This window comes from Phoenix dactylifera, chromosome 14 (assembly GCF_009389715.1).
Source record: "Phoenix dactylifera cultivar Barhee BC4 chromosome 14, palm_55x_up_171113_PBpolish2nd_filt_p, whole genome shotgun sequence".
Lineage (NCBI taxonomy): Eukaryota > Viridiplantae > Streptophyta > Magnoliopsida > Arecales > Arecaceae > Phoenix > Phoenix dactylifera.
The window spans coordinates 17,276,703-17,300,222 of NC_052405.1; the positions used below are offsets into that span (position 1 = coordinate 17,276,703).

The window sequence follows — 23,520 nt, forward strand, 5'->3', positions numbered from 1 at the left end:
TAGAGAAAACTCTCCCTAGCCTTGTTCTTGCACATAGAGCATTTGCACAGTGGATTTTGTATGTTTTTCCATTTTTAATTGCATACTTAGCTTAGAGTGAGTTTCAGAAGCAAAAGAGCACATGGTTTAACCCTTCAAGATCCTAAGAGTTTCATACTTTACATACTTTTGTGGTAACTAAGGAAAAATTGTATTTTTTTTAATTCTGCATTCTTTCATCATGCACGTCAAAGTTTGATCCTTTCTAGAATGTACTTAGTCTTGATTCAATCTCTAACTTAAAAACATAATGCTATACATATGAAGGATTCAGTTAGTCAAGATTCTTCTTCTCTTGATGAAGCTAATATTCAGTGAAGGAGACGCTTAAAATTTTCTAACCTATACTCTTATCTTAAGAGAAGAAAACAAAGATAAACACACACACAAAGATAAAACAGAGCTATCTTGAGAGCAAAGAAATTTATCTTTTATAAAAAAATTGATTATCCAGATGATAATAATTAAAGTCTCTACTGTGCAAGTGCACAGAGCCCATAATGGCATTCATAATATGTTAGAATTTTCTCTCTTGCATACTTTAATGTTTCATAAATAGTTGGTTGGACGTTAAAGAGACAATAATTTGATTTGTAAAATAAATACCTCCAATGATCATCAAATAATCACAAGATGCTTAGCGTCATCTAAGGAAAGATATACAATCTTTTTACTAAAATTCCTTCACCATAATCATCATAATAGTCCAATATTTCCATAATTATTTAGGACCGGCTTTATGGATCTTTTTTCGCCAAGTATTCTTTTTGAGGATCATCTATAATATTATTTCAAGTTTCTTAGTATCCTTCCTTATAACCTCCATCCATGTTAATTTAGATATTCCTTTTCTTTTTTTTTCTTTTCTTATAAGAACTTCCTCAGATCTTCTTGTACGTGTTCATATCATCCTAATTGATTTTCCACCATCTTATCTTAATTTATGCAACTATTATACCTCCTCAAATATGTTCATTTCTTAAACTATCCTTTCCAATATTATCATACATCCATTTTAATATTTTCAGTCTTACCATATTCAATTTCTTTTCATGTATTATTCACTGCAACAATTTACGGATACATCGACAGCAGCATATATATAAGATATTGGTAATTTAAGCTGAATTTAATAATCTAACCACAGAGATAGGAAATTTAATAAATATGATATATATTGCAGAGGCATATAATAGATATATGCCACTACTAACAATTTTATTATTAGATAACCAGCTCCTGCACACCTCTACGATTTCATGCCAGGAAGTTTGATTTTGTGGGGGACCCCTAGTGAACTCATATTTTCCGTCATGGAGAAAGCCTCAGCTCATCTAGTTGAAGATATCCTGAGACAGCGAGAGTAGAGAAAAATCATGACTTCAAAGCGCAAAGTTTTGGCAGAGAAACAAGACATGATTAACTGTAACAAACAAGACATGTTTAACCGTAACATTTAAGGAATGTAACAGAAAATTCATTTTGCGGATAGCTGCATTAGTTCAATTGTTAAAATCTAAAAGATCTCCGACTAGAAGACAATTTCACTTTAACCTTGAACAATGGACATCCCAGTACAAAAGACGCCTGCCACTATAGAGTCTAAAAAGAGTCAGATATCCACAACCTTGCCTTTGCCTCCTCAAGCAGAAAGATTGTTTCCATATTTTGAACCTATTAAATCTAGATCATAACGAAGCAACCTTACCATTATACCAAGTCCCACCCTCTTTAAGAACCTTAAATGGCTATCCAAAAAAGACATGACCAATGGAGAACATATTTTAGTGGAAGATGCCCTACCACTGCCAGGGCTTAAATCGCATGAGGATGGGCCATTTGATAACCGATCAATGCAGTTGTTGATGCATCATCACTAACAGTACATATGGTTCAATCTCTTCAGAAACTTTTCCTGCTTGAGTGATCTACATAGATAAGAAAGCCAGTGTACCAAAATGACCTGTAATAATGCTACAACTAATTTATCCTGCTGATCAATCTATATGTAAAATTCCATTAGTCTGACAACCACCAGACAAGCTTGACCAATCAAGACAATTTGATGACCCATGAACGATGGATCTCAGCGAATAAACCTCTTTATATTTTAGTTCTCATTTTGAGGATTTGTAGAAGCCTTCTTAATCTTCTTTTTCCTTGAAGCAAAGCTGCTTGGGCCCACAGCTATTGACATGCGCTTTGTCCTGGTTAAAAAACAAGTAAACAAATAAATAATTAAGTATTTTGAGCAAACGCCCCATGACGAAGAAGCCAGAGGCTAACATACCGCATGGAGAGTTCCCCTGATTCAGGATCATCCTTTTCTTCCACTTCATCTGATGTAAAATATGGAAAAACAATGTAATTTTATGACCAAAAATATGGAGATGCTTATCATATCTATATTGGATGCACTCTAATTCCAGCAAGATGATGCTTGTTTAAATTTATGTTTTACTTCTTTTCTTATCAAACCTCACGACTGATGGGAATATCTCTGCAAACAAAAAAGAAAAAACAAAAAGCATGCAAGATCATAATAGGATTGAGCACAATATACTTAAATAGAAACATACCACATTAAAGTAAAGACACGACTAGCTTTTCCCTTGCATTGGTACCCATGTTATGTGGTAATTCTAAATTTTTAATTGATTAAGAAGTATTGGAAATACCTACAATCATACAGGTACCAGGTACATGCAATACTTTTTCTGGGGCTGAAAGTGGGTCTGGAAGAGTTCGACCGGACCCAGTTCCACTCATAAATCAGGTTGCATTTGCATGGTGAATATGAATCCAATCCTGGCTGGACACAATAACAAAAACTATTGGATCTGGATTTTAATTTCTTTTCCAGATTTAGATCTGGATTTTACTTTCCTCACCTCTTTTCTGTTCTCAACAATATCTTAGACTTCCCTTTGCCTCCACTGCCAACTCCAAGCCCAGCACTGCTGACCACCATGTCCTAAGAACCAATTGTTGCCACCAACCCCCAGGCACTGATCTATCTCTCATCTCTCTTTTCCTCGACTCCTAGGACATTTCCCAAGCCACTTTTCTTGTATAAAACATGCATCACCTCCTGCTGGTGTCAGACAGTCCAATGGTGCCACTCTGAATAGTTCATCACTTCTTTTAGGGTTCTCTCTCTCTCTCTCTGTGTGTGTGTGTGTGTGTGTCTGAATGCATGCATGCAGGTGGATTTTTTTTTCTCCCTAACCTCTTTTGTTGGTGCCCTGTGGAATCACCACCACATCCACCTGACCCGTCACACCTTCACCCATTGCTGTCCCAGATCCTTCCACCCCCAAAATATCAAAAGCTAAAGGATATGTCTGTTGCAACTAGATGCTGCTGCATGTTCCAAAATTATTACGAAGATGAACAAGGAAAAATAAATCAATTGAAAAAAGTATAATTGCAATTTTTACCAAATATGGGGAATCATCTCCTGCAGTGGTATTCTATGATTGAACTTGAAAACTACTTGGAATGCTAGGTGATGATGATTCCTATTCATCTAGAACAAACATAGATAAAAGAGCACAGATCTTCCATCAATAGATAAACCACCCTTGAGCGCATTGGAGTACCCATAGATTAGGATAAAGCAGGATTCTGATAGTGGCCTCAAAGTTCGGTACCTTTGGATCTAATATCTCACAAATATCCGTATCCAATTATTACAAATGTGGTTACACATCCAATTGATATCTGTATCCCTATCTGCTAAACACTATCTATAGAAATATGAAGATATATCTGATCCATTTCAGCCCTAACTCTTTGCATTCATCCAGACACAGAATTCAAATTAAAAAACATAGAATCCTACACATTAAAACTGAAAAAAGAATGCCATTCTAATTCTACCATAGACCGGCCAGATCATTAAACATGTCTGAAAATCATTGCACGTGTTTTAAAGGTAAATGAATAACAGACCAACTTCTGGCAACAGTAAAATTCAAATATCACACCTCTAGTTGATTCATCATTTCCACATTCTTGAGGGCTTCAAACATTAGTAATAGGGTCTGTGATTTAGATCTATCATGATATCTGTGGTAAATCATGCACGTAAGAAGCAATGAAAGATGAACACATGTGATGGCTGTCATTAGAAGTTTACATGGATTTGTGTTTTTATATGGATTCATTATTTAAATAAGACTTGCAACCTCTCTCTGCTAAACTGTCACTTTGAGGAGAATACATGTACTGTTGGTTCATACATGGATAATCTTTTGATTAATATTACATCATAAGAAACATATTGATAATTAACTTCAATATTTTTTTGGATAATCATTTAGCTTCAAATATTAACATACTGGGTGATTGCCTAGTTTTAATCAATTTGGTCATGTTAGCTCTCTCTATATATTTTCTTTCTGTCCTCTTTATATTATCATGGGTCATCAAAAAAATTGACAAACTTAGAATGGGTTATCTCTAAAAAGGTAATGTAACGAAGAGTGCAGGTTCTTGTCTAGTAAAGTAGTAAAAATATTATGAACATTAAGCTAATGAACCTGTGGCGTTGAGCAAGTTGAGATTGACAATGTTATCAAACAAGAAACTGTGCAAGGCAGTCATCTTCCACAATCAATTATCACAAAATAATATTTGAGGGAAGACCAAGGTGGCCTTTTTTTCTAGAGGAAGGGTGGGGGTGATCAAGGGCTGACCACTGGGAGTATGAGAAGTTTACCATTTAGCACATTCTTCTAGAAAGGAGACCTCATGTGTGAGCATGGCTTCACGTATATTGACATGCGACCAAACCGCTACAATATATTCGATGACCAAGAGGTTCTGGTGGAAAAACTTTAGAGAGAGTAGATGCCGAAATAAAGGGGATAGGGGATATTGCAAAGTGACCGATTTTGTTATTTAGGATTTATTATACAAAATATGGAGAGATAGATGAAGGTAAATGTAGTGGAATTAAAGCTACTTGGATGAAATAGGAGGTGCATCTGGAATATTATGTGACAAGTACATACTTAGTAGAGTTAAGGGAAACTTTTATAGAATAATCATAAGGCCTGCAATGTTGTATGAAAAAATGTATGCAAACATATTGAATATGGCAGAAATAAGAATATTAAGATGCATGAGTGGTAAAACTAGGAATGATAGATTGAATACATACGAGAAGCTATAAATGTTGCATAAATTAAAAGCAAAGTGATGGAAAATTGATTGAGATGGCATGGGCATGCACGATAAAGATCCGAGGAGGTCTCCATAAGAAGAGGTACTTTAGTTTGAGAAGATTGTATGAAAAAAAGAGGAAAACCTAAATCAACGTGGATAGAAGTTGCGAGGAAGGATATAGAGAAACTTGGAATAACAACTGAGTTAGCCCTAGATAGGAATACTTAGGAAATGAGGATCCATAAAACCAACCCCAAATAGTTGGAAAAACGCTAGATGATTACAATTACGAAATGCTCAAACAGTCTAGCAGCCTAAATTTAGGGAGTGACAATAAACCAAAGTTCATGAGTTGGAAAACCTTCACGATCTGTTGGTAGGCCTCTCCTATCATTTTCTCAACAACTCAAAAGTGACTAATTCTTGTGCACCATAGTTAAAGTAAAGAAAAGTTTATTCCAATGCTAGATATTTGATGGCTCTCTCTCTCATACCTTTCTTGGCACCAAGTTATTGATCATTGTAATATGCCTTCACAATCATGCAACTCAAGGTAAGGCTTAGAAAAAGAGAATAAGTGGTGAGTAGCATTGCAGCCATTCTTGGCGTATGGCGGGATATGTACGATAATGGAAAGAAAACTAACCTACTCACCAAGGTCAAATTCTTCTCATGGCTAGCCACTGGTAACAAAATTCTAATGAAGGAGAAATCGAGGAAATGCAACCTGCCTACACCATCTGGTTATCCTCTTATATAATGACACCACTAAGTCCACTGACCATTTCACCAAGGTGCACCATCTTGAAGGGAGTTTGGATCATATTCAAATCTAATACAGGTGGTCGAGGATGGACAGACTCCAATAAATCTTTCCAGACTCTTAAGACAAAGAGGATCAAAGCTAATCTAAAACCACGGAAGGACATTCTTGCTCAAACATATTCTAGTGTATTTGGAAGAAACAATCTTACACTTCCAAAGAAAATTAAAAGGCAACATCAGGTTAAGATTAGGGTTTTGTTCCTCAATTGGACATAAATGGATCTAAAAAATGCCTCGACTTCTCCAAATCATGTAATCAACATGGTCCTCGCATGCAACTTCTATTCTCCCCTCATATTGTAACTAAACTAATTCCTTTATGGAAGGTTGGCTGGGCTCTTCGCGCCTTTCAAGAAAAACTCACTTACTAGTAAGTATTGAAAATATGATTAAAAATGCATGCATCACAACCATGGTTCTAAGTTCTAACTCTTAGCTGAAATTCCAAGACCAAGATTAGAATATCTCAATTTCAAAAGTAAGGTTTCTTTCAACATTCTAGTCAAAAGTAACCATCGGCTCATAGAATGTATTAATGGGCCCATCAATGCAGGGCCATTATCAATACAATTTATCTCAGACAAAATGGTCTCGATTAGTACCTCAAAAATGGCGAAATAGAATCAACCAACGTTCTATGATTCAAAATAAGAATGGACCAACTATTAAATCTTGGATGGAAATTTCTTTTACCTATTTCTTTAGGTAATCTATTATTGACAACTTCTTCCCAACTTATTTCACTATAAATAAGAAAATACGATAACGATATTCCAGATTCATAACCTCTTTCAAACAAGAGAAAGAAACATAAATTTATTCCTGGAGCCTACTTGCGAAAAGTTCAAGAGATGTAAAAATTTTGGGGCCTCAAAAATCTCTTTGGTTTGGAAGGGAAAGCTTTTCCACCTAATGGAGGTGGAGGGGGTGAGAAATCTTAGGCATCAAAAAGTGTTCTCTCAATTAAGTGGGTTGAGAAGCTTTTCAACCTACTTGCAACATCAGTTGCAAAAGCTTTTAAGGTCAACTTTGACAGTACAACTCTTTGTAATTTTTGACAAACATTTTTGTAATTCAATTACAGCCTTGTAAATAAGTTGCAAGTGACAATACAACTGCAAATAGCCACCTGCATCTCATTTACTGTTACTAGATTTGCACCGTAGGAAACCAAACAGCCCCTAAAGTGTTGCAACTTCTTATGACAAATATTGATATGTTATTCTTTTTCTTGTTCTTTTTAGATATGAACATAGGTACTTGCCTCAAAGGTTCATACTTGCATCGGCCATTGATGTATGTTTTTAGATTTTAATTGAAGAATATTAGAAAATGATAATATGCACTTTAAAGTGGTGTGAAACATGCAGTTTAGTCTTTCTATAAGGCATTTTATAATATATCAACAATACTAGCTAAAAGAATCAAGATTATGCACCCAAAATGCAAGTACTGCAAAAAAATTTAAAGTAATGTCACAAATATTCATGACTTGCTTTATTTATCTTTCCTTGCATTAACATGTCCTTTTTATCTTCAACTAACATATTATATATCTATATAGCAATTTTTCAACTTTTCTTGATGTTTTTAATCAATTTTTTTATTGAAATTCCAAAAATTGAACTGAAACTACCAGAAAAAAAATACAGAAACCAAAACTTGATCAGCCAGCCAAACCTTCATAATTTCTTTCTAGATCTTGAATTTTATGTTTAGTAAAATTAACTCCAACCGTATTTTTTTAAAATCTTGGACATAATGGTGGGTGTACCCATATACATACATACATATATATGTATACATACGTACATACATACATATACAATTATACATATATACATATAATATACACATAATATGCATATGCATATACATATACATATACATATACATATACATATATATATATATGTGTATACGTACATGTATATGTTATGTATATGTATGTATGTGTGTGTATATATACATATATATCCATATGCATATGTATAAATGTGTGTATGCATGTATACATATAGAAATTCAACTGTATAAGTCCACATAGTAGCTTTTCCCAAACATTTCCCAAAAGGCGGCAATATTTAGCCATTCCAGAACACTATGGGCATGAAAGAGTACTCTTGATGTCTTTCAAATAAATATTTTAAATACGAGAGCTGTTTCCGAGAAGCTAGTGTTTGATTTGAACTTTGGCTTGATAACAGCTAAGTTCATTATGAAAAAAGACACACTTCAGCCTGAAACCTGAGCTTGAAATGTAAATAAGCTAAGCTTGAAATGCATGCAACTTGCCAGCTTTCTGCTCGATTAAGCTTGAAATAGACAGACATAAGTATGTATGAAAATATTTCAATTCAGTCTTTAAGAAGAAAGCCTTAAGTCTCACCCTCGACCTTGATGCTTGCACTGACTACCAACCTCAAGCACTCAATCTTCGTCAAGCCCAATTGCACTAAGCCCGAGCGAGCTGAACTTTAGAACAGGTGAAATTGAGCTATGAACGCCCACTTCATGACAAGCACATACCCACTTGAGCAAGTTTTGCTGCTTCTCAACTCAAGCATGAGCTAGTTGAACTCGGTCCATTTACGCCTTTACCATCAAAATTTTATATCCCAACCCCCCTCCCCTTTCCCAACCCCCTTACAAGTACCAGTCATACCCATAAAAGTGCATCATTTTCCCATACTTGCAACAATTCTAGTCAGCATATTGAAGACCAGAGATATTGAACTCAGCAATTTGCCATAAAATAGATGCTTGGAGTGATTTGCTTCCATCTGGTTATCATATTATTGCACTATATTAGATTTACTTCCAAACCATGCATAATCATGAAAGCGGATTTTTAAGGTTTAAAGGAAAAGTAAAAGATTTTCAAGTGAAAGATTCAGTATCACAGCCTCCAATTCTGCCTACTTTGTCTACTCACTGAAACTCAAGCAAAAACACTGTGACGAACACTTCGCTTCATAACTTATCACTCTCATCTTAGACTAAACAATCATTTTAGATTTGTGGTTCTCACCACACAGCATAAGCTGCAATCTGCAAACTGCAGGTGTTTACCCTAATCTCCTATCAATGCCCAGAGTACATCCAACATGCCAAGTGTTAATACATGCAAATCAAGATCTCCATCCCCACACAGCAAGGAAAAGATTGTATCTTTTCTAACAATCGTCTATGAGCAAGAAAACCTTTTAAACAGCTACGCCATTTATAAGGACAGGTGCATCTTTGAGTTGCAAACAGGAGTTCCGAAACTAGCCAATAAAGCCATTTGGCAAAGCAAGTTGCGCTTTCACTTATGGTATCATTAAGAACATTGCAGTTAACCTTCTTTAAGTAGCATACATATTAAGCTACTATATTAAGTTTCTTGAAGTCTAAATTTAGTAACTGAACTTTCACAATTAAGCCATCACGGTTCTATCTACCTTCTGTATCAGACTCGTTAACATCCACAAGTTAAACTACAGGATAAAACTTGATAGCATAGTAATTCATTAGAAATATTGAGTCTAAAACTAGTAATATTCTGCACCTTTTCTTTTGGATGAAGACCAACAAAACTTTATCAAATTATAGATGAGTCCTTATGCCTCTATTGCTAATTTGATGCAACGTAGGGATTCTGTATGATGCAGACAACATTCTTTTGGAGAACACATAAGCTTAACAAGGATTAAAACGAATCAATTGAGAATTCACAATCCATTCCCCACAAAACTGTTAATTAAAGCAGTGATTAAATGTAGGGCTCGTTTGGTTCGCGGGAAAAGAAGGGGGAAAAGTATGGTCAATGGGAAAATAATAAAATGGCTCTTGTTTGGTTGGAGTTTTCAAAGGAGAGAGATGGGAAAGTTCTTTTCCCGGGGGAATGTAATTCCCATGTTTTATGGAAAAGTCTTTCCCATGAGGAACATGGGAAAGCAACTTTCCCGTGTGGCAGGAATCAAAATATTTTTTTGTTCTCCAAAAAGCCCCTCATCGTAAAAGCCCCTTCCGTGGGAAAGCTACGACCGACCATCGCGATCTCTCTCCTCAAACCCTCCTCCATCGTAAAAGCCCGCTCATCTTCCTCTTTCTTACTTCACTCTCTCGATCTCGTGGGTGTTAGCTCCGACGAAAATCTTGGGAAGAATTCGAGTTCTACCATTCTCCTCTCGAATCCAAAGAGGTAAGCATAATTTCCTTTCAACTTTTTTTTTCCTGCAATCTGTTTTTCATGATAGTCGGGTTTCATCTCTCCAATTCGATGTTTTCCTCCCGATTTCGGAGTATTCTGCAGATTTATGGTCGTAGGTTGATAAAGATTTCCTCTCCTTTTGTTTTGTGGAATTCCTGGTTTATGGTCGTAGGGATTTTCTTTCTCGTTTTGGGGGGTTCTGGGAGGGTTTCTTGCCCTGTTTTTTGTCTAACCATGACCAAAACGAAGCAAAGGCCGAGAGGGTTTCTTGCCATGCCTTGTTTTTTGTCTAACCATGACCAAAAGGAAGCAAAGGCCGGGAGGGTTCTTGCTCTGTTTTTTGTCTAACCATGACCAAAAGGAAGCAAAGGCCCCATATAAAAAGGGAACAGGAGCTGGCTACGAGTCTTCCCTCTTGAGGGAAGGGACGTGGAGAGTTTCCTGGCCTTAATAGAGTCCTTGGGAAGTTGGGGACAGTAGTTTTGTTTTGGGTGGAGAGAAAGAGAGAGGAGTTCTTTGGTTGGCTTGATACACATCTGAAGCCACTCTTATCTTTCATCCCTTCTCTTTTTTGGTTCTGGTCTTGGTTTTCCTTCCCTCACCTTACTCCTGATCCAGCTGGGCCATCAGGAAGAAAGATAGGGGGATTGGAGATGGACTTCTTGGAGGGTGGAGATTCTTTTAATTTTCTCTTCTCGGTCTCTTCTCCCCTCTTGGCTGGTAGAGAGAGAAAAGGAGAGAGTTTGGAGATTGAATGGCTGCTGTGCTGTGATGTTGCAGTTGCCGCTTGGGTATTCACTTGAAGGGGATGGTGGGATGGGACAAATTCTTTTTATTATAGAGAGGTCCCTTTCTGAACAAATTCTTTCCTTTACCTTGACCATAAAGTGCCATGGGATTACCTTTTCCTATTCTGCTCTTGCTTGACATTGTAAACAATCTCTTTAATCAGTATCATGGGCCCTTCCTTTAGCGTAAAGGAAACTTTTTTGGTCTATGCATTCCTTTATTTTGATTGATCAGAACCAACATATTTATAGATAATTTAATTATTTGTTGTAATACTTTTTGCTTGTTTATGGCAGTTATGGCTCGTTTATTTGTTTCTAAAAAGAAGAAGATGGCAAGTACCATTTTGGTAATATACACAGAGATGATGTTGATGATAATGTCAATGATGGCCAAGATTCTTGAAACGTTAGCACGAGTAAATGTTAGAATTCCTAGAGAAATGGTGTATGTTTTTGATAGAACACTTGATGAGAGGGTGATGAATAGAATAGCTAATCTTAGGCTTATGATAATGGAGAGTGATCAAATTTGTATTGATCAACTTAGAATGGATAGGAGGGCATTTTGGAAGCTTTGTGAAATGCTTAAATCGATTAGCAAATTGGAAGGGAATAGAAATGTTCAAGTGGAAGAGATGGTTGCAATATTCCTTCACACCCTAGGCCATCACTCAAAAAATAGAGTTATGCAATGGTACTTTCGTAGATCGGGTGAGACAGTAAGTAGGCATTTTAATGTTGTCTTGAATGCTATCTTGAGGCTACATAGACACTTGCTAAAGAATCCTGAGCCTGTCACAGAAAGATCAACAGATGAGAAATGGATGTGGTTTCCGGTAAGTTAATATTACATTTCACATTTTTAAAGGCAATATTTTGGCCTATTAAATTGTTAAAAGTACTGATTATTATATTCATACTTGCATTGTAGAATTGTCTAGGTGCATTGGATGGTACCCATATTAGAGTGCGGGTCTCGGAGAAGGACAAACCTAGATATCGATCGAGAAAGAATGAGATTTCTACAAATGTACTTGGCGTTTGCTGACAAGATATGCAGTTTATTTACGTGCTACCAGGATGGGAGGGGTCAGCACATGATAATAGAGTCCTTAGGGATGCCATTTCTCGTAGAAATGGATTAAAAGTTCCGCAAGGTAATTTTAAGTCTAATATTGCAGCTATTTTTTACTTACATGAGTAGGATACCTAATTTTTTCTGATTTCACTTTTTTTGTATGTTTTTGAATGAGTAGGCTATTACTACCTGTGCGATGCTGGGTACACAAATTCTGAAGGTTTCTTAACTCCATTTAGAGGTCAAAGATATCACCTCAATGAGTGGAGACATGGTCATCAACCCACTACACCAGAGGAGCTCTATAACATGAGGCACTCAAAAGCTAGGAATGTAATTGAGAGATGTTTTGGCCTATTAAAGATGCGATGGGCAATCCTTAGGAGCAATACTTGGTACCCTATTAAGACAATGTGTAGGATCATTTCTGTATGTTGTTTGCTGCACAACTACATTAGAAAAGAGATGTCTGTAGATCCTATTGAGGCTTTGTACAATGAAGAGGAGTGCTCTCATGGCAATTTTCCACAGGAGCAGGGTGCATATATTGAGTATATTGAGTCATCTGCATCTTGGAATGCATTCAGAGCTAATCTTGCTGCCCAAATGTTTGAAGAGTGGCAGCATAATAGAATTTGAGAAAAAATTGTGATGTTTGTTGTGTTTAATATTTGGGGCTCTTAATATTTGTATGAACATTATGTGTTATGCTGTAATCCTTGTTTAATATTTTTCTTGCTATATTATAATCTTGTGTTATGTCAAATTCTTACTTAATAGTTCCCTTGTATCCATTCATTTAGATAATGCAAATGTAAGATCATGTCGTGAGGTTGTGAATGTATAACTATTATACATTGTAGATTGTGAATGTATATTTATAATATATGAGATTGTGAATGTAGATATGAGCACCTCAATAGCTGGAGAAGCATCAACAGGAAACAAAAGAACAAAGTGCAACAGAAAATGGGGTTATGTGGAGGATGCAAAGCTTGTTGAGGCATTGGTTGAGTTGGTAACCCGAGGAGGTTGGAGGGGCGATAATGGGACTTTTAGGAGTGGATATTTGCAGCAATTGGAGAGACTAATAGAAGAGAAGCTTCCTGGGTGTGGACTGAAAGCAATACCACATATCGAGTCTCGGGTCAAGCTCTTGAAGAAACAATACAATGCTATTGCAGAGATGTTGGGACCTAACTGCAGTGGATTTGGATGGGATGACATCAACAAGTGTGTGACCTGTGAGGAGGATACCTTCAAGGAATGGGTTAAGGTAAATTGGCATTATAAATTTGTTTATTTTTTCTATGAATACCTTTCATACATGTTGTGTTACTTTTTTTTATTTTTTTTAATGTAGAGTCACCCAAATGCTCAAGGTATGAGGAACAAGCCTTTTCCTCACTTTGAGGACTTGACTAATATCTTTGGAAGGGATCGTGCTACCGGAATGGGAGCTGAAGCACCTGCAGATGCTGTTGAAGAAATAGAGATGGAGGAGCAACAGTATCCGTACACATCACCAGCTATCAATGAGAGCCAAGAAGCAGATAGCAATTTTGTTGGTCAGAATGTCAATATGAATACTCCCCAGACAGCTACTCATACTGAAGTTGCAGGTCCAAGTAGGCCAACCAGAACTAAGAAAGCTAGGCATGAGGCCCTTGAGGTTGTGAGAGATCTTACATCTGAGATGACTAAGGTAGTAGGCATGATGGCAGCTGCTGGAGATCATATTGAGAAATTGGCTCAATGTTTTAAGCACGAGTCTGAGACTGCAGATAGAAGAATGACAGTGGTCTCTGAGGTGATGAAGGTGCAGGGTCTTTCTCAATCTGAGATTCTTAAGGTGGGCAAAAAAATTGCAATGGACCCACTGGAGACTGATTACTTTTTCAGTCTTCCAGATGACTATAGAAGGGCATATGTTTTAACTCTTTGCTCAGAGTTTCAAAATGGGATGTAGCTAAGTTGGGTAGGGTTTGTGTATCTTTTTGGGATATTATGTATTGGGTAGCTTTTTGGTGTAGGCCTTATTGATAACAATGGATGTAAACACTACTTTTGGATCAACTACAAGTTCATGTTTTGCACTTTCTTTATGTTGTTTCTTGTTTCGTATGTTGCTAGATGCTTACTTGTATGAATTTGGATGGTTACTTTAATAGATAACAATGGTTATTAATATCCTTCTTTTCATGAATTATTATTGGTCACTATCATCATGATTTGGGTAGGCCATCCAGCATATGAGTATTCATGTAGGCAACGAGTTATTAATATCACTTCGAGTTTGTCTTCCTGGTGCTTGAACTGTTAAGTGTTCACCTCTGCATGACATCTAAGAAAGTAAGAAAGATTACAACGAGATAAACAAAAAGTGATGAGATGGGAGTCAATTAGAAAGTTGGAATGCAGACAAAAGTCCTTAAAATTCTCATAGAAAAATAAAATAAAATAAGGGCCCTTGGAAGTATTACCGGAGTGCTTGGGCTATGAAGTTACTCACTACACGACCATCATCAATGTTCATCCGTGGTCCATATGTATTAAAAATTCTAGCAATTCGAATTTCTGTTACAGAAGATCCATCAAAAGATAGAAATTTTCGAGAAGCATTAGGACTCACAATAAACATAACACTGAGCAGAAGCCATTAACTCAGACACAAAAGCTTAGAAAATTAAGTTCCAGTTAGTAAAAAACAGTATTTCACCTATGCCATGCTACCTGTGATAATCGAACATCAAAGTCTCTGCCACACGCTTCCCCTCATCATTGTGCTGGATGAAGTGTGAAGTGTGAAGATGCTTCATCCAGCATATGAGTATTCATGTAGGCAATTTTGTTGTAATTACCAATCATAACTCGTGCTAGATCCAAATTTGATGGTGGCAAAGCTACCTGTCAAGGGGCTAGAGTATCGCATTTTTATTTTTTCCTAAAAAAACCCTTCAGCATTAAAGAGGCATTAAAAACCTAATTTTTATTAAGGGTATAATAGGAATTACACATAACTTTCCTAGGAAAGTAGATGGTCAACCAAACATAAGCGCTCTGGAAATCTGTCACTTTCCCATGGTCAACCAAACATGCCAAAAGTACTTTTCCAGGCATTCTCTTCCCAGGAATCTACTTCCCAGGAATCATATTCCTAGGAAAAAAAATGCTTCCCGCGAACCAAACGAGCCCGTATTGGCAAAACAGAGAAGAAAGCAAAAGATTTAATAGCACCAGCAACCTTAAAAATTGACTAGTAGTTCAAAGTGGGTTCATATATGAAAATAATGCTCAGGCAGTCCAGAGACATAAAAAAATAATAATGCAAACTATGGAGAGTAGAAGGACAAGGAAGCAAGTTGAAAAACATTTAACAGTTCCGACAACAGTAGATGGTAATGGCAAGACAGAGATGAGAGAACAAGATTTCGGTATCTAGAGAGGAAGAAAAGGAAGCATCTAGTGGGGAAAGAGAATTTAAAAGATCTCATCAGCGGAAAAAAACAAGGCAATGCATTAATGACTGTTGGCAACAACTTCGTTGCTAAGCATGTGATGTGAAGCCTTTAGAGGGCATATGTTACAGCCAAGAAGAGAAGTAGATGAGAACAACCCTTACATCAACTGAATTACTCTTTAAATGATAACATGGGACACATGTACAGACAAGGAGGAAGGTATAGAGAAAAAAAGGTTGAATAAGCTACAATGTGTCATCTTCATTGTAATTTCCTCCAGCAAGCAATTGTCTTTTTGCTGTTGATTATTTCACTCGTTCATGACTACTACAACTAGTTTTGCAAAAACCACCTTCAGCGCCACCCATAATTACTACAGTATTCTTTTCTGCAAGACCATGCATATATGATTGTGAAGAGAAATAGTCAACTCTACTAAATACATGCACTACCCAATCATTAGAAGTTAGTATATCCTCCAATAAAGCCAAATGGAAGTTCAAATCAAGCAAGCAAGTGTAAGGCAACCGATTCAAAAGTTTCACTCCAACCATCTTTAATATGTATGGATGTACCTTAATCAAAGAAAAGTACATAGTTGAACCATACCTGGAATTTCCATATGGGATTTGTAATGTTTCAATGAGGACTAACCACCAAGAGAAATTAATAGCTAACGGACAATCTATGAGCAGCAAAAAGTGTATGGTGAAAAATAATAGAAGCATGATGGAGTTGGAAGATAGAAATGGCAATTTTGTTGATCAAGTTAGGGGTAAACAAAATATGACCTTCTAAGTTTCCTTTCTATAAGCTTGACATGAAATAAAGGCCTGCATCCATAGATAGTCCATTTAACAAGCCTACCAGCAAGCTAAAAGTTCAATTCTATAAAGACCCGGTGACAAATTAATGAATGAAACTAACAAAGCTTTTAATCAGGGATTTAAATACTATCAAATGGAACATTACAACTGGTACCGTATCGTTCCAAACAGATTCCAACACTGAGGCACCCCTAGGTCGTCGAAACATATAAAACTAGGCATCCCAATTTGGTCAGGTTGGTACTTGCTAGTACCAAGGTTCAGTCTACATGACGCACATATCGTGCATCCTGGCCAAAACAGGTTGGTAACTCCAAGTGCTGACCCTATTTTGTGTGATTCGAAGGCATCCCAATAGAGGTAATTTTTTAAGAGAAAAATGGTTGGTGGTCATGGTTGTCCCTCAATGCCTTAAGGCATCTCATGAGGAGGCTGAGCTCCTTTTGCCCAAGCTATGAGAGAAGAAAGGGGGGGGGGGGGGGGGGGGGGGGGGAGAGTGGAGGAAGGTCTTGAATGGGAGAGGATGCTAGTAGATGAGCAATAGAGGGAAATCAAACCAAGAGAGGCCCTTCTTCCCTCTTTTTTAAACCAAAAAATGATAAAAACAATAAAAATTAGGAGAATGCGCGTACTTTTTTTTGTTTTACTTGAATTTTAGATATGTCATAAGACCAACAACACCCTACAACATGATGATTTTATCGATGAATATTTTACTTTTATAAATCATTGATAATTCTAGATTAGGATATTAGCTAAAAATAAATGAAATTTCGATTTGAAAAGTTGTAGTATGCTTGCATATATTGAACATGCATGCTACAATTTTTTTTTGCCTCAGATCCACCTTTCAAAATATTTATAATTATTTAATTATATTTTCATTAAAAAATGACTAACAAATATCAGAATTTCCTAAAATATAAATGTGATTTATAAAACTACTTGTCATGCATTTAGCGAATAATAGAATTTTCATGACCTTAAACTATTTAAGAAAAATATTTAAAAATAAAAAAATGAATAAATATAAAAGCATAGAACATGCATCGACACTTAACAAGATGAATTTTAAAATTCCTATATTGCAAACCAAAGTGACATTCCATGGTATTAAAGTTATAAATTGAGTTATTATGCATTTTCTATTTAAAATACTATCACTTATAAATGTTACTAGCTTATTAATCATTGAGTGTCAATACCGATATCAACATTCTGATATCACAAACCTGTTGAAAAACACAATTGAAACACTAAAAGTACAAAACAAAATCACCCTAATACCCTTATCATGCATAGAAACCCCAAAAAAAAATAAAAAAGTAAAAAAAAAATCATGTTTTAGCATCCTAGTATGGGACCGTTATGAAGACACACCATGCGTCAGCATGGGGCAAGTCGGTACCATACTGTTCTGGCTCAAAACTGCTAACAACCCTAATATTGGTGTTTAAAACATGTCTTTTAATTGCCCTTCAAAGTCAAAATTAAACAGCAAACATGTCTTCTTCCTTTGAAACAAAATACATGACTTTTTCCTACTTCTTGGTTTGGAAAGCCCCCGACATTTCATTGGAGATAATATATCTTTACTCTGCGATATAGGTTATATTTAAAGTCTAAGTAAATATGAACACTTTTGGATTCAGTCAGTAAGCCAATTTATCAAGGTCTCTTTTATAATAATTGTTTCTATATAATGAGTAATATTTAGGAATGAAAGATGACAGATATTTATTTAGTTTGAAGCAGTAGGAGAATGTTCAAGCATCTACACTGTTATGATTGTGAGATTCCTGTAAGCTATCTCTTCTTCTTTTATCCTTCCTTCTCTCCTTTACTCTACCTCCGAATAAAAGATTTGAATTATGACATGTAACCACAACAAAAAGCATCATCTCCATGATTGTGGTGATTTTATCATACCACAACCATCTAACATTTTACCAACTTTACGATTGACTTAAATAATTGATATCAGTGGGATTTGAACCCACATTGTTCCAGACCAGATCCTAAATCTGACATAAGCATCAAAAAGTAACAACCAACTTCAATTCTTCCATCTTCGCTTGTTTTCAAACCGTTACTTCCCTTTTAAACTATCACTTTTCCCACATTTTTTCCTCCAAAGAGAAGATCTTGAAGATATCACTTGCCCCATAACTCGATTCCTGTTTAAATAGTCATCCTGGGATGTATACAGGCAAAGAACATTTATCACATCATCTCCAAAGCCAACAAGAAATTCATTAACAGTCCGATTTTGCTTTCCCATCCCAGGTCTTATTCTCATTATGTTTTCTTCTACCATCACAATTATCTGTCTCCTATATTATACAAATACAGAACCTTGGGTGCGTTCAAACTTTAAACTATATAGGGTGTTATGGAGAGGCATAAATAGTGGATAAGCATGCTTGCAGATCAGTCAATGGAAAATATTGTTTCTCTACAGAATGACATATTTTCTAATTTAAAGAACTTCCCTTCCTATCTCACAATCAACTATATCAAATCATTCTTCCCACCTCCTACTATAGTATTCAAATATTTTTGATCCATGGGTCTTGCAAGTAACTTGACAGGTTTTCCCAATTTAAAGAACTCCCATCCTATCTCAGAATCAACTATATTAATATATTCTTCTCGCCTTACTACTATAGCATTCAAATATTTGTGATCCATGGATCTTGCAATGAACTTGAAGTTTTTTTATCCTCTTTCTTGGCAAACCATACGTAATTTGAATAGATGCACGAATCATCGATTTCTTTTCATATAGCCTTGATCTTTTCTCCTTTGCTAGACATAATGTTCATTGCATTATCAGAGAGAACAAATGAAATATAGAAACTCCAATCTACTAGACCTTGATTTCTTCCAATAATTCTGATTTCTGGCTCTACTGAGATTTTAAATTCTACTCAGGTACTTCAGAATTCCATGACCTTAGAAAAAAGTGAGGTCACTTCATCTCCAAAACTAAAGCTCTTAAAAATTCAAAAACTAACCAAAGAATTGTTTATGTGGTTTGGAGAAATGCATCAAAGAGGGCACTTCTTTTTATACCTTAGCAATTGATATCCAAAGCAATAGTAATAAAAAAAATCCATGAGAAATTCCAGTCGACATGGTTCTACGCTCTCCAGAGCTCTGCCTTGACATTATGTACTGTTAACTATCAATCTTTGCATGCAAACCTTTTGGAAAACCAAGAAAATGTCTATGAAAATTCTTTCTATCTAAATATTTAGAGAGACAAGTGAGGCAGAAAAGAGGGTAGAACTCCCTCCATGTTTTTCCAAAAGAACCATGGCAACCATGATATAGATACTACCAAACGGGACTAATGGAGCATTGGTCATAAATAGCCACCATTCCTTTCTTTAGAGCTTATTGAGCCACCTAATAGTATCATCGTATTAAAAAGGCATTGGAAATCTTTTTCATATGTTCACAGCTATCCTAATCAGTTTATAACCTTGGATGGGAAGAGAACAGTATGCCCAAATTTCTCACTGATAAAAGCCTGCTTAAGTTCTACAGAAGCTATCCAACATATGACATCTACAATTAATTACAGAAGATACGAAAATAATTTACTTGCATTCATGAGAGACAGAGTTCAATCATTCAACAAGCAAGGTAATTAATCTAATTATGATCATGCATGCTTCAAAAATTAGATGACCAATGATAGCAAGTTTGTGCAATCTCCACACCAAGAACAAGCTACAATATAGTTACACCAAAAGGGTAATATAAGAAGAATTTAAAAATAAAAGATTCAAACCTTGTGCCAGTAGAGTTTAGAACTTCAATTGTGTTTTAGCCCTTTCAAAAAGGGATAGATTGTATTTATAGACGCAAAGGAGTATGTGGTTAAGCAAATATTAACAACTTGTGCAGATTAGAATCAAGTGTGAAAACCCTGGGAAAAAGAAAAAAATTATATACGAGCCCACACATGAAAGGCAACTTGATATTACCTAACCCAGTGCCATCATCTGTTTCACGACCTGAGCTTTTACAAGATTCCCAGCGATCTCTTCCATCATCAAAATCCCAACGACTTCCAATAGGAGGGACCCAGAAATCAGGCTGTTCTGAATCACTGCTGTTTGCATTGGTTTTCCTTGTTGGAGGAGCATTCTCACCATCCTTTTTCTTCTTATCCTTCTTCGTTGCTTTTGTGCTTGACTTTGATAGCTTCTTTGATTGTTTTGTATCTTTTTCCACTACTTCAGCTGAGGCCAGCTTTTCTGCTTCCTTTTGTTCTGTTCAAAAAGATGTCCATATGATTCAGAGATGACAACATAGTAAAGTATTTAGTCATCACTTTCAAAAAGTTTGAGAGAAGGGGTAGGAAATTGGGTTAACTTAGGTTATGTTTTGATGTACTGGAAAATTATGTATTTTCATATTTTTTGAATGCAAATCATGATTTTTTATGTGGAGCATTTGGTAGTGTGATGAAATCTCAAAAAGGTCCTACAATCATGAAATTGAAAAGTTTCTACTTTGAGTAGAATTTTTCATATGCATGTTTTTCTTGCTTTCATATATTCAATTTCCTTTTCATTTTTGAACTTTCTCTAATTAACAAATAGCAACCAATGTTTTTTCTAAAACTAATCTCAACTTTTAAAATTCAAAAATTTAAATTCATGAAACAAATAGAATCATGATTGTTTTTTAGAAAAATCTAAACCTCTAAAAGCAGACTTGGAGAGAGAAGGGGGAGAGAGGGAAGAAAGAGGAGAGATAGAGATAAATAGAGAGATGGAGACTTATATGCTTCCAAAAATATCACAACAAGTAAAAAAATAACAGAATTTAGAATTTTTCAATCACACTTTGGAGATTTAATTGTGTATGGAACACGAGATTTTAGAATTTCTTGATCATACTTGGAGATTTATGTGAGCAAGGAACTCGGGGATAGAGTATCTTAGAATTGCAACCACTAAATAACCTGGAGATCATATCATTAAACCTTCAAGAAATACAAATGCTCAACAAAACAAGACGAGCTGCAGCATTTAGACTAAGCAAAGGCAAATGGTCAACCCAAGAATCCTAAGGTTGTCCTCTCCTGTCAACACAAATTAACATATGTACCCCAATATCAAATTTTTCAAAACCAATTAGCTAAGTAAATTTCATTCTCCATTTCCACAATGGTGAATTCAAGATTTCAGACTCCACTAACACATCAAAAACATCATTTTCTTTCAAGCAATCTAACCATGTTATTCTCGAATCTCCTTGTCGATGAGAATATCTGCAGCTCAGCTATCATATACTTAAAACCCACTAACCCAATCAAAAAAGGGGGAAAAAGATCATCTTTTTCAAGAAGAACTACCTAATTTGTTCTGAAATCTCCTTCCATTGATATGCTTCCAGATGTGTTCCTCCGTTTTATTGACTGTGTCTCCTGTCATCTTGCAAATCAGCTGTGACCTGCAACCAATCCACTTCCATTAATTAAAAAAAAAAACCCCTACACAGAGACTCGGGTTTTATTCATCTTACTTGGAGAGAGGATGGGGTTGGAACATATTGAGCGGGGACTTCTTCTGGGTGATGGCAGCGTCGATGAGGGCAAGCCGGCAGGCCTTGGACCGGGCGTAAGAGTCCTTGTCCCTCGCGAGCAGCTCGTGGCCCGTCTCCACGCACCGGAACCGCCCATTCCCGATGTCCACGAACGTCGGCGAGCCGAGCAAGAAGCTGCCCTCCTTCTCTTTCTCCTCCTCCTTGTCCTTGAGGCCATGGCGATGCTGGGTTTCTCCAATGGAGCCAGAGTTTCGTTCTTCTCCCTCGCCTTCGACCTCCATTTTTTTGCCTCTCTTTCCCATTTCTGCGGCGCTGATGGTAACCTTGCGGCGGTTCGCAGTTGCGTGAAGCGAAACCCTCCTGGTTCTCTCGGGAACTCAATTCATGCTAGTATGGGTAGAGGGGGTGCGGAGCGAGCTGGTTTGAAATTAGTTTGAAGCTTCAAATTGAGATCAAATTTAATCTATTTATTACAATTGCAGCTTAATTTTGAACCAAACCAAGCATAAATCCAATTCATCAGTTTGATAATCCAAAAATCAATTCCAGCTTAAATCAAGCTCGGCTCAAACTCAAATTAAGACTTGATTCGAGGTTGGATCAAATCTAAATTAACATTTAATTGACTCAAAGATTAGATAAATATTTAAGCTTGAAATGATTGTAGTAGTGTGGATTGTTAGATTTAACATCCAAAAACCTCTCTCTACTTATATATGTAATATACTTTGGAGCCTAATTGAGTTAAGTTTGATCGAGTCAGGTCTATTTTTGGCTCTTTTTGAAAGTCATTTTGAACCTAGATTGCTGGTTCAATCTTGATTTCTTTTGCTTTAAACCGAGTATTTTCTGAGATGAGATCGAGTTGTTCATATCATTTGCCCCCTCTTGTGTAGCATGTAAAATGGCCGAGTAATTTTATTTTTAAATAATAAAAGTTTATCTAAATAAATGAACAATATATGGTAGAGTAAGCAATGATCTTTGATGTTGTAAACATGTGCAAGACAGAGAAATGCAAGGTTGGGAAACATGGATGCACATGAGAAAAAAACAATAGAATAAAAATCTAAAGAAAAGAATAGAATTAGGATCATGGGGTAGATGTGAATGTTTCTAAGGTTCTAGAAACTATGTTAAAGATTTTAATTTGTGGTATTTTTGGTGGGCTAGGTGTAATGGCCCGTAGAGGCCCATAGGCTTGTGGGCCAGCTCGGAGTGACCAGGCCCACAAAACCTCACATGTATGGGGAAAACGAGGAAGGAAGACTCTGGTTGGAAGTCTTCTTCCTCCCTGATCTCGATCGGTCATCCAAAAATAGGAGGTTTTAAGGCGATCCAATGACCGGATTCGCCTTTTGAGACCCCTCATCTTCCTCCTTTGAGATCCATCAAACATTAGGCAAAAAATCACTCTAATTTTAAGTTCTTCTTTTCGATTTTTTTCTCCATTTTCTGCTGGAAAGAGTCGTTGGAATGCTTCACTGGACTGAGATAAGGTTCCTTCCTCTCCTTCTCTTTCTTCTTTGTTGTTTCCAGCCTCATTTGCCATGATTGGAGCCGGCGA

The 23,520-nt window shown here is 36.3% G+C and overlaps 2 protein-coding genes across 4 annotated transcripts; one reads left to right on the top strand and one right to left on the bottom strand.

The window, feature by feature from the left end:
* Positions 1-1,505: 1,505 nt before the first annotated feature.
* On the bottom strand, positions 1,506-22,393 carry LOC103709959 (surfeit locus protein 2). 3 transcript variants are annotated; one of them, XM_008795509.3, is made up of 5 exons: positions 21,933-22,393; positions 21,763-21,860; positions 20,384-20,671; positions 2,330-2,378; positions 1,506-2,246 (listed from the first exon to the last, which is right to left on the bottom strand). In XM_008795509.3, the coding sequence occupies exons 1-5, from the start codon at positions 22,253-22,255 to the stop codon at positions 2,150-2,152; spliced, it is 855 nt and encodes a 284-aa protein (XP_008793731.1). In that variant the 5' UTR covers positions 22,256-22,393; the 3' UTR covers positions 1,506-2,149. The 3 variants fall into 3 exon arrangements, with proteins under 3 accessions (XP_008793731.1, XP_026661564.1, XP_038989775.1); XM_039133847.1 differs by lacking the exons at positions 1,506-2,246; positions 2,330-2,378 and adding exons at positions 14,346-14,433; positions 14,584-14,677; XM_026805763.2 differs by lacking the exon at positions 1,506-2,246 and having other exon boundaries at positions 2,375-2,539.
* Positions 9,873-14,335, top strand: LOC120113090. Its single transcript, XM_039133846.1, has 3 exons — positions 9,873-10,222; positions 13,006-13,376; positions 13,464-14,335. The coding sequence occupies exons 2-3, from the start codon at positions 13,008-13,010 to the stop codon at positions 14,067-14,069; spliced, it is 975 nt and encodes a 324-aa protein (XP_038989774.1). The 5' UTR covers positions 9,873-10,222; positions 13,006-13,007; the 3' UTR covers positions 14,070-14,335.
* Positions 22,394-23,520: the final 1,127 nt, after the last annotated feature.

Coding starts and splice junctions, on each gene's coding strand:
- LOC120113090 (XM_039133846.1), top strand. CDS start 13,008: ATGAGCACCTCAATAGCTGGAGAAGCATCAACAGGAAACAAAAGAACA. Junction 13,377..13,463: donor CCTTCAAGGAATGGGTTAAG/GTAAATTGGCAT, acceptor TTTTTAATGTAG/AGTCACCCAAATGCTCAAGG.
- LOC103709959 (XM_039133847.1), bottom strand. CDS start 22,255: ATGGGAAAGAGAGGCAAAAAAATGGAGGTCGAAGGCGAGGGAGAAGAA. Junction 14,678..20,383: donor AGATGATGGCACTGGGTTAG/GTAATATCAAGT, acceptor CTTCTGTAACAG/AAATTCGAATTGCTAGAATT. Junction 14,434..14,583: donor TTCATAGCCCAAGCACTCCG/GTAATACTTCCA, acceptor GATGTCATGCAG/AGGTGAACACTTAACAGTTC.